This window comes from Schistocerca nitens, chromosome 5 (genome assembly GCF_023898315.1).
Source record: "Schistocerca nitens isolate TAMUIC-IGC-003100 chromosome 5, iqSchNite1.1, whole genome shotgun sequence".
Taxonomy (NCBI): Eukaryota; Metazoa; Arthropoda; class Insecta; order Orthoptera; family Acrididae; genus Schistocerca; species Schistocerca nitens.
The window spans coordinates 65,449,457-65,464,366 of record NC_064618.1 but is presented as its reverse complement, the minus strand read 5'-3'; the positions used below and the strand labels follow the sequence as shown (position 1 = coordinate 65,464,366).

General features: G+C 41.2%; 1 protein-coding gene across 1 annotated transcript in view; it reads left to right on the top strand.

Annotated features, from left to right (window-relative positions):
- The window catches only part of LOC126259438 (zwei Ig domain protein zig-8-like), a 473,263-nt gene that overhangs the window by 344,387 nt on the left and 113,966 nt on the right, over positions 1–14,910 (top strand). The window contains exon 4 of the mRNA XM_049956253.1: positions 11,717–11,844. Coding sequence (XP_049812210.1) covers positions 11,717–11,844 — 128 coding nt within the window. The remainder of the gene's footprint in view (positions 1–11,716; positions 11,845–14,910) is intronic.

The following is a 14,910-nucleotide window of genomic DNA, read 5'->3' as shown; positions in this document are numbered from 1 at the left end:
AGTGTTTCCATTCGTCTGTAAAGAACTCGCGTTAGTATTTTGCAACCGTAACTTATTAAACTGTCAGTTCGGCAATTTTCACACTTGTCAGTACCTGTTTTCTTTGTGACTGGAATTATTATATTCTTCTTGAAGTCTGAGGGTATTTCGCCTGTCTTATACAACTTGCTTATCAGATGCAAGAATTTTGTCATGGCTTGCTCTCCCAAGGTTATTAGTAGATCTAATGGAATGTTGCCTACCCCCGGGGTCTGGTTTCGACTTAGGTCTTTCAGTGCTGTGTCAAATTCTTCACGCAGTATCATATCTCTCATTTCATCTTCATCTATGTTTTGACAATTACATTTTCGATAAATTTCATGTGAATGTTGTAATAGCTTGGAGCCGTCACCTGTGTGAAACATACAAGAAAGAAACTATGACCAAAATGTGGCAACTTCAAGGTACTACACAGTCCATGGATAACCTAAGGTAATCTCTTCTTGTTGTGGTATGAGAACTGAAAAATTTATTCACCAGGTGCTTTTGACTTTTGTTGAGAAAGCATCACCATTAGTTGTACGGCATGCATTAAGAGTAGACGATACTTTCCGTCCATTTGGTTTCTGTAGAATGAATGGTAGCTTAGCTTAAGAATCACATAATCGACATGTTATTTCTGAGAAGTTTTTATTAATTGTTTCACGTCCTCATTGCAACTGATCCATCTTTCATGTTATCAGAAGCTAAAATAAAAACTAAACTGCTATAATTTCGTTGATTAATTTTCATCGTTGCTTTTCAGTACTATTTTTCGGTCATCGCAAAATATTTCTTTGCAAGTTTTTCTTTTCTGATGTGAAACTTTGTGTTATTTACAGGTTGTGAAATTTACTAGTATCAGTTCGCCTTTTGTAATATCTGTTACGTTGTCTATTCATTTGTGTATTATGTGATGTAGCCGGTGATAATGAAAGCATACATTCGCATAACTGTTTTCAGGCGTATAATATTGAAATGAATGTTATTTACTCATAATGTTATTAGCAGCCAGTGATGCTGAAAAAGCGAATTGCATCCAGTGAATGAGTTTATAGGTTTGCTGTTCGCTTAACGTAGAAAAAGAAAAGGAACTACAAGAGCTACTGAGGAGGAGAGCAGCACACATAATTTCCCCTACTCTTATTTCTAATATGCGAGTCGCAGTCAGAGCACCTGGGTATTATTCGTAACTATGTTGTAGGCCCGAATCATAGGTACAGAGGTGCAAACAATTCTCACCGAATAGATGTTTCTGCTGCCAGTCAATGTGGTCGCAGCCGGTGCTGCTGTAACTTTTAACATGAGCACAAGGAATACGTAGGATGAGCAAATGTATTCTTCCTGTCACTAGTCTAAAGAAGAGTCGCAAGTGCGTCTTAGCTTGCCAGTTCATGACAAATTGGGATACTCTGGTTTATTAAAGGAATATTCTTTTGATGACGTTATTGGGATGAGTTAAAATTCATCTGCATTAGTACAGAGCGTACTAAGTACTGCTGTTTCGTTATTTTATGAACAGAGCAAATAATATAAGAAAGAGAGAAAAATCAGCATAATTATAGTCTCCAAATTATCTAAAATAGTATGACAGTGCTCGGATTGTTGGTCGACTTCAAGCCTGTAGACAACATGTAAGTAAACTTCTTCTCGTTGCGCATAATGATGCTTCAAAGACAGGTGTTCGGAATAACGATAAGGCGTAGGATCTCGCGAACTCTGTCATATACTATACCTGAGAAAATGTGGGTATTGGTATGCTATGCTAGATAATGATATATTAAGACTCCAAGGAGACTAGAATGGCGTTAAAAACTGATTGGAGGAATTATACACGAACTAAGTTTTCTTGTGTGCGTGGTGCCAGTATGCATCGAAAGTATGGAGTGAATAGACCGGTCTGGAACTGTTTTTTCATTTGGGTAAGTTCGAGAGGCAGTGGAAGATGATACAGTACAACTTTAGGATAATAACTGCGTGAAAAGAATGGGATCACTTCGAAAGATTTACTGAAGATTTTACGGCATCTCTGATGCCTTTCATGATCTTTATTTTGCTTTTGTAAAGGAAAATATCACCGGAGAACTTACTAGAAAATCCGGTGTACTGATGTTCCGCAAATGCGAACCAATGTCCACACTCGGCAAACGCATTAGTCCTCTACTTCTGAGGTGTCACAGACGTTATAAACTGTCCTCCCATTTTTGAGGAGTAAACGATAATGCATAGTAGTGACAGTAACTGTTTGTAATAAGTATTTTTATCTATGCACAAGTTATTTCTGAAGGCATGAAGTGTGGAACAGTAAAGTGTGCAGCATTATAGCAGTTTTTGAAATTTACTCTTGTGTCAATGTGAGCGTCATATATCAAAAGATATCAAATTTTGAAACCAAGAAGTTTATTTAACTAACATCCACTGCTTACAATCTTCATGTTAAGTGAGAAACACTGCCGAAGTTGTATGTTTACTTTATATGAAAAACGCGACCAATTTTGTGACGTCAGTTATATCATGAGGCGAAGCCAACTACAACATGATACTCGAGTACAGTTGGTATTAAACTTTCCCCGCGATTCCTAGAACGGTCTGCGGTCAGCCTAGGTACTGCGTTGTAGTCCAGCAGTCGGCTCCACTAGAACATGGTTCCGGCTACTGGCTCCCCTCGGAAATTTGTGGTAAGGTCTTATGGGACCAAGTTGCTGTGGTCATCTGTCCCTAAGCCTACACACTACTTAAGCTAACTTAAACTAACTTACGCTATGGACGACACAAACCCCCAAGCCCAAGGGAGGACTCGAACCTTCGACGGGGGGAGCCGCGCGGACCGTGACAAGGCGCCCCTGACCGCGCTGCTACCACGTGCGGCACTGGTTCACCTTTTGCATTAGTTTACAGTGGGATGCGCCATGACTTTTAGAACTGAGTGAAATCCTAAGGATCGGGAAAAAAGTTTAATACCAGTTGCACCCCACTATCGTGTAGTAATTGACTTCACCTAATAATGTAACTAACGTTGCAAAACCCGTCGTGCTTTTGAAATGAAGTAACTATACAGCTGGAACAGCGTTTCTCACTCATCACAAACTACAAACAGTACTTATACTTATTATACTCTACCGTTGTGTGCTATTATGTCACTACATTCGAAATAAAACATGCTGCAGTTTGATGACAGAGTTACACGCAATGTAGCTGCATTAACAGCTATCACCAAATTTTCATGTAACTGTGAGTACAATAAACGAACTATCATCAACTGAAACTTTCAGAAGTTTTCCAGTATTAGTTCACTTCTCCAAACACCACTTTAGGTGCTAAGATTACAATAATTTTTAAAAAATTTTCAGTAATGTTTCACTTCAGCAAACAGACTTTTAGATGCTGACATGGTAATGCGTCATGTTCTACACTACAAAAATATAACTAATAATATGGACTGGCCGACATAGGTATTTATTGCTTCTAATTTTAGGTCTACTTGAGATTATATTCCAACAACATTTCCCCTTGCCTACATGATAAACATTGTCGAAATAGCGATTGAGGTAGAATGGCCACAAATATTAACAGTATTATTGCCAACTGTCAATAATTTCTATTGCACACGTGCAGCAAGAAAGACGGACGTAGGGGTGGGGAGCATTGTAAGAAAGAGTTGCGTTGTGGATACGGGCGTGGGAGAGGATAGGGGCGTGATTTATAAGAGTGGTGACGTGTGAGGTCATGCCTTTACCCGGTGTGTAGACAACTCGAATGTCAAAGGTCAAATCTGATCTAGGATATCTGTTGCTCTCACCCCATGATCCGCAATTGCCAATGCATTCCGACCCACGCACAATTTGGTTCACTCCTTACTTTCGGTGTCTACCGGTAAAATTCTGAGATGTATACCTTGTGTAAGAATACTCCCAATCACATACTAGCCTAATCGTTTGTTCCTTAAAAACTCCTTACATACTACTTCTCAGGTGAAGTTATGCGGCGTGTATCTTGATCGGCAGCTTTTACTTACAAATGTCAACGACGCAGTTAAATACTTTTACTGTGGCAAAACGCGGCCTCGGCGTACAGTCAATACACTGTGCTAACGCTTCACAGCAAAAAATAACAACAACTGAAAAGGTTTACAAATTCTTAGCCTAACAACCACAACATCGTAACTCTTCTCAAGACATCGTCTCTCTACAGCTTGGAGACTATTACTGCTACGCAACAGCTTATGACCTTGTGTAGCAACAATAACACCACCAGCAGCTTGTGTTCTTTTATTGAATTGCAGCCTCATTCGGTGATATAATGCCCATCTTCAGGCTCCTTGATAGATGCATCGCACATGTCATTACTATACTATTCGTTCACTGAACTATGATGAACCAGTTTACATTGTATATGGTTATGTGAATATGCTAGTAATAAAACTGTAAAAGAGGGCAGCTTCTAATGATATCCCACTGCTACATATTGTAGCAGCTGCTAAAAATCAAATAACCTACTGCACTACTCAGCAGGAGCAACTCATACATGTTTGTGAAAGGTGTTTACAGGTTTACTTCAAAGGATCTAAAATCCTACTAGGCTAAAATAACATTAAGAGAAAAAATTATTCATTTGAGGTAATACATATGAAACAGATAAAACGCTATCTTGTATAATGTGTCAGCTGCAATAGATGGGATGTTGTTGTTGTTGTTGTGGTCTTCAGTCCTGAGACTGGTTTGATGCAGCTCTCCATGCTACTCTATCCTGTGCAAGCTTCTTCATCTCCCAGTACCTACTGCAACCTACATCCTTCTGAATCTGCTTAGTGTATTGATCTCTTGGTCTCCCCCTACGATTTTTACCCTCCACGCTGCCCTCCAATACTAAATTGGTGATCCCTTGATGCCTCAGAACATGTCCTACCAACTGATCCCTTCTTCTGGTCAAGTTGTGCCACAAACTCCTCTTCTCCCCAATCCTGTTCAGTACCTCCTCATTAGTTATGTGATCTACCCATCTAATCATCCGCATTCTTCTGTAGCACCACATTTCGAAAGCTTCTATTCTCTTCTTGTCCAAACTATTTATCGTCCATGTTTCACTTCCATACATGGCTACACTCCATACAAATACTTTCAGAAAAGACTTCCTGACACTTAAATCTATACTCGATGTTAACAAATTTCTCTTCTTCAGAAACGCTTTCCTTGCCATTGCCAGTCTACATTTTATATCCTCTCTACTTCGACCATCATCAGTTATTTTACTCCCTAAATAGCAAAACTCATTTACTACTTTAAGTGTCTCATTTCCAAATCTAATACCCTCAACATCACCCGACTTAATTCGACTACATTCCATTATCCTCGTTTTGCTTTTGTTGATGTTCATCTTATATCCTCCCTTCAAGACACCATCCATTCCATTCAACTGCTCTTCCAAGTCCTTTGCTGTCTCTGACAGAATTACAATGTCATCGGCGAACCTCAAAGTTTTTATTTCTTCTCCATGGATTTTAATACCTACTCCGAATTTTTCTTTTGTTTCCTTTACTGCTTGCTCAATATACAGATTGAATAACATCGGGGAGAGGCTACAACCCTGTCTTACTCCCTTCCCAACCACTGCTTCCCTTTGATGTCCCTCGACTCTTATAACTGCCATCTGGTTTCTGTACAAATTGTAAATAGCCTTTCGCTCCCTGTATTTTACCCCTGCCACCTTTAGAATTTGAAAGAGAGTATTCCAGTCAACATTGTCAAAAGCTTTCTCTAAGTCTACAAATGCTAGAAACGTAGGTTTGCCTTTCCTTAATCTTTCTTCTAAGATAAGTCGTAAGGTCAGTATTGCCTCACGTGTCCCAGTATTTCTACGGAATCCAAACTGATCTTCCCCGAGGTCGGCTTCTACTAGTTTTTCCATTCGTCTGTAAAGAATTCGTGTTAGTATTTTGCAGCTGTGGCTTATTAAACTGATTGTTCGGTAATTCTCACATCTGTCAACACCTGCTTTCTTTGGGATTGGAATTATTATATTCTTCTTGAAGTCTGAGGGTATTTCGCCTGTTTCATACATCTTGCTCACCAGATGGTAGAGTTTTGTCAGGACTGGCTCTCCCAAGGCCGTCAGTAGTTCCAATGGAATGTTGTCTACTCCGGGGGCCTTGTTTCGACTCAGGTCTTTCAGTGCTCTGTCAAACTCTTCACGCAGTATCGTATCTCCCATTTCATCTTCTTCTACATCCTCTTCCATTTCCATAATATTGTCCTCAAGTACATCGCCCTTGTATAGACCCTCTATATACTCCTTCCACCTTTCTGCTTTCCCTTCTTTGCTTAGAACTGGGTTTCCATCTGAGCTCTTGATGTTCATACAAGTGGTTCTCTTATCTCCAAAGGTCTCTTTAATTTTCCTGTAGGCAGTATCTATCTTACCCCTAGTAAGATAAGCCTCTACATCCTTACATTTGTCCTCTAGCCATCCCTGCTTAGCCATTTTGCACTTCCTGTCGATCTCATTTTTGAGACGTTTGTATTTCTTTTTGCCTGCTTCATTTACTGCATTTTTATATTTTCTCCTTTCATCAATTAAATTCAATATTTCTTCTGTTACCCAAGGATTTCTACTAGCCCTCGTCTTTTTACCTACTTTATCCTCTGCTGCCTTCACTACTTCATCCCTCAAAGCTACCCATTCTTCTTCTACTGTATTTCTTTCCCCCATTCCTGTCAATTGTTCCCTTATGCTCTCTCTGAAACTCTGTACAACCTCTGGTTCTTTCAGTTTATCCAGGTCCCATCTCCTTAAATTCCCACCTTTTTGCAGTTTCTTCAGTTTTAATCTACCGGTCATAACCAATAGATTGTGGTCAGAGTCCACATCTGCCCCTGGAAATGTCTTACAATTTAAAACCTGGTTCCTAAATCTCTGTCTTACCATTATATAATCAATCTGATACCTTTTAGTATCTCCAGGGTTCTTCCATGTATACAACCTTCTATCATGATTCTTAAACCAAGTGTTAGCTATGATTAAATTGTGCTCTGTGCAAAATTCTACCAGGCGGCTTCCTCTTTCATTTCTTAGTCCCAATCCATATTCACCTACTACGTTTCCTTCTCTCCCTTTTTCTACACTCGAATTCCAGTCACCCATAACTATTAAATTTTCGTCTCCCTTCACAATCTGAATAATTTCTTTTATTTCATCATGGGATATAAACTTATAATCAGCTGTGTATTGTAAAAATACTTATAAGTGAGTCGCGTGGTGAAAGTCTATTTCTATAACGTAGAAAAAATGTTTCTCATGCAATATATAGGGGGTGATCAACAAGTGTCCATTTGGAGGCGTTAATAGTAACAAGACAAAAGCGTAACATTTATTCCTGCCCAAAGTTATTCAGAGCAAACACATGCACCCAAAAAATGTACTGCGTCACATATGATACAACGTTTAACACTAGTGGAGAAATAATAGCAGATAGGCACTTGCATAGAGTAGGCTACAACCACACATTAAAAATTATATACAGCGAAAGTAGTAAAACTGAAACACACTGTAAATAGCCTATCCATGTGGGGCAGATACGTATAAAATTTAATTGGTTACACATGGCTAACTCTATGACATTCCGTGTACTACGCCCAACATAGCAAATATGCGTACCAGATCTTGATTCTTACACACATGGCCTATCATAACAGTGGGACGATTTTAGTAACTAGACAACACAACACAAATTATACATATGTCCTCAACGAGACACTAGTGGGCATAATTATCTTACGCGAATGTTAAGAAAAATACTTTAAGTCTTAATCGGTCTTTAGTGTGTTTCACCCTGTATTATTCTGATCCTTCTCTGTAACAGTAACTGTGACCTATTAAAGGCGTAAATAAGATAGTCAGTCTGGAGCGAAATCTTGTCTGAAACATATCAAGCATGTCACAACATACCACGTGACAATAACAAATGGCAGCATGAACGTCAGCGCAACCGGCCCAATGCAGCCAGCACGACATATGCGCATTACTCACAATGGATTGGACACATAAAGGAACCTAAATCTCTTCACCTATAAAACATAGGGGGCTCACGCTTTCTAAGCTGAACGTCACCATACCGGTGACAAAAGTAGCAGAAACAATCAGCGTCCGCGAAACTAAAACTGGAACAATAGAGCAACATAATCATGCCCTCAGACGTAGGTCGTACACTAAGAAAGACACAGTACCTGCACATACCTTACGTTTGTGGTGAGTCTGGTTTCTGCACGTCAACTCAAGTAATAGTATGGAGTAAGGCTTCTAACGTGTCAGAACCTAAGATCATGCCATAGTCATGCACTTCCATAGCAGGGTGTGCTAACATGTCGGAATCAACTGCGATATAAGCACGTTGTACACAGTATTATTCAGATGTAATGAAAGACAGGTGTACGTAATTTTACGACTTGGGCCACGAACAGCCACCTTCTTTTGATGTTCAGTCATAAAAGTATTTGCCACTTGTAGTCCAAAATATTCCTTAAGTAATGTTAATTAAAGAGCTGATGAAGAAGCTTCCCGCGTGCTCGTATTTTATTAATATACTTTGAGACTGTCATTAGTAAACATGAGAACTTTGTTTACAATCCTCCGATTTTACCACGCGCGAACGCTCTCTCTTGATGCGTTCACTTGAAATTGTAATCCGACTTCCTCATCTTTCAGATGGAGCTACAGTTGTTGCAACTTCTGACGCGTTTGCCGTCTAAAAGCAGAATCTGTTCGATGTTTAATGCACATTCCCCACTACTGGTATGATCAGAAAAATCACAATGCGAATTTGCGCATTTATAAGTTTATTGGATTTCGTTCAGAAAGGAAAACAATAATGAATTAAGGAAGTGTCATGAGGGCTCGAAGCTCCTTTGATGAGGGGGAAAGAGATGAAGCACGACGAGGGCTAAGATGTTACAGGCCATATCATTCTCAAATGAACCTCCCGGGAACTTCGTTAAGGTTTAAGGAAAGCTCAGGAGACAGTACTATGGATGAGCAGACAGGGAAGTGAACCCTTGTTTTCTCGAATACGTTTCCTTTGTGCTACTAGTGGTGCGTCCTCGCTCGGTGCTGATTCACGAGGAGTCGCTTTGAAACCAATGTCTGTCCCTCCATTCTAGGTGTAGGTAACATGTAACGCAGATTAGCGTCATCTTACTTCTGTTTGGGGAATCCATACCTCACATGGTTTCATCTGACATTTGACTGAGGTTCCATCAGCGTACTGACATCTTCTTCTTTTCATTACAGCCTCTGTAGAACTACAGGTAGCTCCTTTATGGATTGTATTTCCCCCCAGAACCTCTTCATCATTTCTCTCCTGTCCCCTCGCTCATTTTCCGAGATCTTTCGTAGATGTTTTCCTGCCTGCTCCACTGGTGAGTCTCTATACATTTCTTGTATCCTTCAGTCCTTTAACCGTGGTACTTTTGTTTGTGTGGACTTGGTTCTGCAAGTCCCTTTCCCTTCCCCTTTGATCTTTAGTGCAACAGCCCACTTCCGATCTGCCTCTCCTCTTGCTCTCCGCGTTGTGCTTCTCCAGTTATCTTTCGCTTCCACCTTAATTCCAGTTCAACAAGCCACTTGCTTTCGGTCTCTGCTCCTGTTCTCCTCATTGTTTCCCACACTATTTTCGTTTGACATTCTATTCCTATTGACGCTGGCAACATGTTCGAGACATTACCCTTTCCAAAATGATTTCTTCTGATGATGTAATCATGCTCCGGTACAGTTCTTCTCAAGGTCTTTATATTTCTCACCACATCATTCAGGACACAATATTTTCCCCGCTATCTTTCTTCCTTAGGCACCATATCTTCCTAGCGATATCGTCGCAGCCATAGACGGTAGTGCATTCCACACTGTTGTCTTGTAGTGTCTGATCTGTGCTTCTGTAGATATAATCTTTTATTGTGTACATTTCTGGTCACACATAAGGATCACCTTATCTTCTTCATTCTTTGTATATTTGCCTCATTTCTCCTGTTTATTCACGTTACATATTCCATCGAGTATTTCAGTTTCTCCACTTTTTACACAGTACTTTCTGGTATTTTCCATTTGCCAGAGGTGCAAAATGTTTTCGTATTGTTGCAGGTGATCTTCGGACGCATCAGTTTGGCTGACTTTCTTGGTTTGTCGAGTTCTGTCTTTGTGGCTTCCTCTGTCACGCTATCACTATGTTATCCGCAAAGGCTAGGCATGTCACTTTATCACTGTTTTACTCCTTTTTCTCAAGATGTATCTTTAGTATTCACTATTTCACGTTTATTGCTTTCCTTTGTGTGATCACATTGTCCACATCCCTATTTGACATCGGTCCTGATCTTCCGGTTTGGATCCTCTCAATCTTACCCTTGCATTCAAGTGTTTAATAATTCCTATTAAGAGCTCTCACGTAGTTCCATCTAGTTCTCCGTTCTTCAGGATTATTCCAAGAGTCAGTCTGTCGATGTCTCTCTCATATCCATAAAAGTTACTACCCGTCTTTTTGTCATGTAAGGCCCTGTTCATAAGTTGATTCAGTGGAAGTATCTGTTATATGCATCCTCTTTTCATCCTAAATCCAGCTTCATAGTCTCCCTCTTTACTTTCTATCCATTCGTCTACTCACGTGAAGAGTTTCTACAAGCCCTCGTAGCAACTTTTTGTACCGATTTTTGTATATTCCTTTTTCATCCTTCTGGTCCTCTTTTCTGTCTATATCTGACATACCGTCTTGGTCATGATATCTACCACCTTTTGCCTTCCCACTGTATCATCTCTGTTCCTGTCCTGCCTTCTCCTGTCACCTTATTAGTCTTGCTTATGGCCTGGGTGGAACATACTGATATAAACAATAAATAGATTTTATAATTCATCATCACAAGTATGAATATCGGTAGCGTTGGGAACCAACAGCAAGGCGTAGAGTATTTGTGGTGAGTACCGTTTTGAGAACTGTACCTGACGTCTGTACCATTTGATACTGCATAGAAATTTGTTGGTTAATTTTAGTTATAGCGACCGTTTGGAAGGATTACGATATTTACCTCATTAGATTAAGGGACCTTAAGCATCAAAATTTGCTAATAGTTCAGCCTGTGTCACTATTCTTTTTGAGAGACAATGTTTATTTAGTCCTCGTTCCCTAGTGGTTGCACCAAACCTGTGACACAGATGTCTGCGCCGTCAATACTCATATACGAACAAACATCAAAAGAGGTGTACTTTTCAGACTTCTAATACTGTGCAGCTAAATAGCTCACTGGGTTAGTGTCAGGTAAGAAATATAAATGCTAGTACTTCAGTACTCAGTTCTACCTATGACTTTCTCTCACTTATAGCTTCGCCCATCTCAGCGTGTATGTCGAAAAGGTCAAGCTGCGCCATGTTTCTGAGTCCTCATTATATGTAATGGAAAAATCGAAGGAAGCCAGGGGAATATCACACCCAAAAAGACAATTGGTAGTAAAAACACAACGGTAGTTTGCTTAACCTACCAACTGATGCCATATTGACACCGTTTAGTATAATTATCCCAAACGAAATGTGAAAATTTTAGTTTAACACGCGCTTACTGACGCCAGATTACTTTTACAGGAAGTCGTGAGCAGAGCGGCAGTTAAGGGTAACATTTTATGTGATATTAACGGCGACTGGCGTCGCTGACTGTCCTTCCTGTGTGCAGAGCCCGTGACGACGATCGTGGGTGAGCCGGACATGTACATCTACAAGGGCAGCACCATCAACCTGACGTGCATCGTCAAGCACAGTCCGGAGCCACCACCAGCCATCGTCTGGACACACAACACCCAGGTGAGTGGGTGTCCCAGCGTGGACCAGGTCCCGCGCGATTTAGAATATGTAGTTACTGGAACTGTGTGCCCATAGAGTGGGCTTTCAAGCTACATGCAAACACGTAGGATCACAAAGTGCTTGAGATATAAGTACGTATTCTGCTCTCGACGTTACTGTCCTGCACGATTCCTGGAATAACACCCTCCCTTCAGTCGACACTCACATTCGAACTCACTTTTCAAACCGGTCTTGATGTAAGTGAAGTTCGGAAACAAGCTACGGTAAATAAAAATCATCACGGCTTTCTTATTTCTAATTAATTTCATGGATTCCGTTACTCATTCGGTAAAAACAGAACCATTATATGGTTACTTTGCTGTCCGTCTGTCTACCCGTCTGTGAAAGCCCCTTTTTCTCAGGAACGTGTTTAGGTAGGCCATCAAGTTGCAATTTGCATCTAAAAGTAGGGTCCACTGTCCAGTGGCTGTGTCAATATCTTAAGCTTCTAGGTCTTTGTAGTCACAAGACACTGCCATTTATGTACCGGCTGGCTCACACATCTAAACCTATAATTGAACCGTAAATATACATAATTAAGTTTTTACGGAAAACTCAGAGGAAGAATCATGCTCCCACTTGTCCATTTTAATTTTTTTCTGGTAAGATTCGGCGATAAACTCACATACAGCGGTCGCTGGACACCTTGGTATCGCCGAGCACCCAGTTGGTGGCCCTTGCATCAGCGCGTAAAAGACTTTTCTCATGCGCCGTATCATTACTTCTGGATAAGAAATCAGTTTCGTTTCATTTTTAATTTTAAGATGGCGAAAAGCATATGAGATTACATCATCATCATCATCGTCATCACTAGCACGTTAGTCTTTTTTTAAACTTGTCCTTCTGCAAGAGGTTTCCCATTCTTCGTGATTATTGCCGAACTCCTCCAATTCTGAATTCCACTTTTCCATTAGTCCTCTCTGACAATTACACTACGTGACCAAAAGTATCCGGACACCTGACTGGAAATGACTTGCAAGCTCGTGGCGCCCTCCATCGATAATGCTGGAATCCAATATGGTGTTGTCCCCCCTCCCCCACCTTAGCCTTGATGACAGCTTTCACTCTCGCAGGCATACTTCCAGTTAGGTGCTGGAATGTTGCTTGGGGAATGGCAGCAGAGTCTTCACGAAATGCTGCACTGAGGAGAGATATCAAAGTCAGTCGGTTAGGCCTGGCACGAAGTCGGCGTTCCAAAATATCCCAAACGTGTTCTATAGCATTCAGGTCAGGGCCCTGTGCAGGCCAGTCCATTACAGGGATGCCGCGCGGGATTAGCCATGCGGTCTAAGGCGTTGCAGACATGGACTGTGCGGCTGGTCCCGGCGGAGGTTCGAATCCTCCCTCGGGCATGGGTGTGTGTGTGTTTGTCCTTAGGATAATTTAGGTTAATTGGAATGTAAGCTTAGTGACTGATGACCTTAGTAGTTAAGTCCATAAGATTTCACACACACATTACAGGGATGTTATTGTCGAGTAACCACTCCGCCACAGTCCGTGCATTATGAACAGGTGATCGATCATTTAGAAAGATGCAGTCGCCATCCCCGAATTGCTCTTCAACAGTGGGAAGCAACAAGGTGCTTAAAACATCAGTGCTGGCCTGTGCTGTGATAGTGCTACGCAAAAAAACAAGGGGTGCAAGCCCCTCCATTGAAAACACGAGCACATCATGACACCACCGCCTCCAAATTTTACTGTTGGCACTACATACGCTGGCAGATGACGTTCACCGGGCATTCGCCATACTCACACCCTGCCATCTGATCGCCACATTGTGTACCGTGACTCGTCACTCCACACAGCGTTTTTGCACTGTTCTATCCTCCAATGTTTACGCTCCTTACACCAAGCGAGGCGTCGTGTGGCATTTACCGGCGTGATATGTGGCTTATGAACAACCGCTCGACCATTAAATCCAAGTTTTCTCACCTCCCGCCTCACTGTCGTAGTACTTGCAGTGGATCCTGATGCAGTTTCAATTCCTGTGTGATGGTCTGGATAGATGTCTGCGTATTATATATTACGATCCTCTTCAACATTCGGCGGTCTCTGTCAGTGAATAGACGAGGTAGGCCAGTACGACTTTGTGCTCTACGTGTCGCCCCACGTTCCAACTTTACTATCGCATCGGAAACAGTGGAGCTAAGGATGTTTAGGAGCGTGTAAATCTCACGTACAGACGTATGATACAAGTGACACCCAGTCACCTGACCACGTTTGAAGTCCGTGAGTTCCGCAAAGCACCCAATTCTGCTCTCTCACGATGTCTGATGACTGCTGAGGTCGTTTATATGGAGTACCTGGCAGTAAGTGGCAGGTAATATGAAAATCACATGTTTCTGGTGGTGTCTGGTTACTTTTGATCACATAGTGTACCTCCTACCTTAGTTTTGGTATTGAATATGATGATAATCATTGAGTCGTTAACTCCATGTCCTGACTCCTGTAGCCTTTCGATCTTAATGTAACTGACAATTTGTTGTTCATCTTCTTTCCTCGTGCCGGCCAGCTTTGGACAGACCATATCAACCGTATTTTTATATATAAAGGTAGTATCCCGGATTCGAGTCCCGGTCGGGCACACATTTCCAACATGTCCCCAATGAAGTATATCAACGCCTGTTTACAGCTGGGGTGTCAATTTAATTATCATTTCATTCTAACGAAAACTGCATGGTCATCAACGGTAACTGTTCTTTCGGGAAGAGATACTACCTTCATATATAGTTGTAATAATGATTAGAAAGTGTATTTTTTATGCAAACATACATTTTTATATGGCACAATGTCTATTGACGTTGGCAGACTAAAACTACACTCCTGGAAATTGAAATAAGAACACCGTGAATTCATTGTCCCAGGAAGGGGAAACTTTATTGACACATTCCTGGGGTCATATACATCACATGATCACACTGACAGAACCACAGGCACATAGACACAGGCAACAGAGCATGCACAATGTCGGCACTAGTACAGTGTATATCCACCTTTCGCAGCAATGCATCCCATGGAGGCGATCGT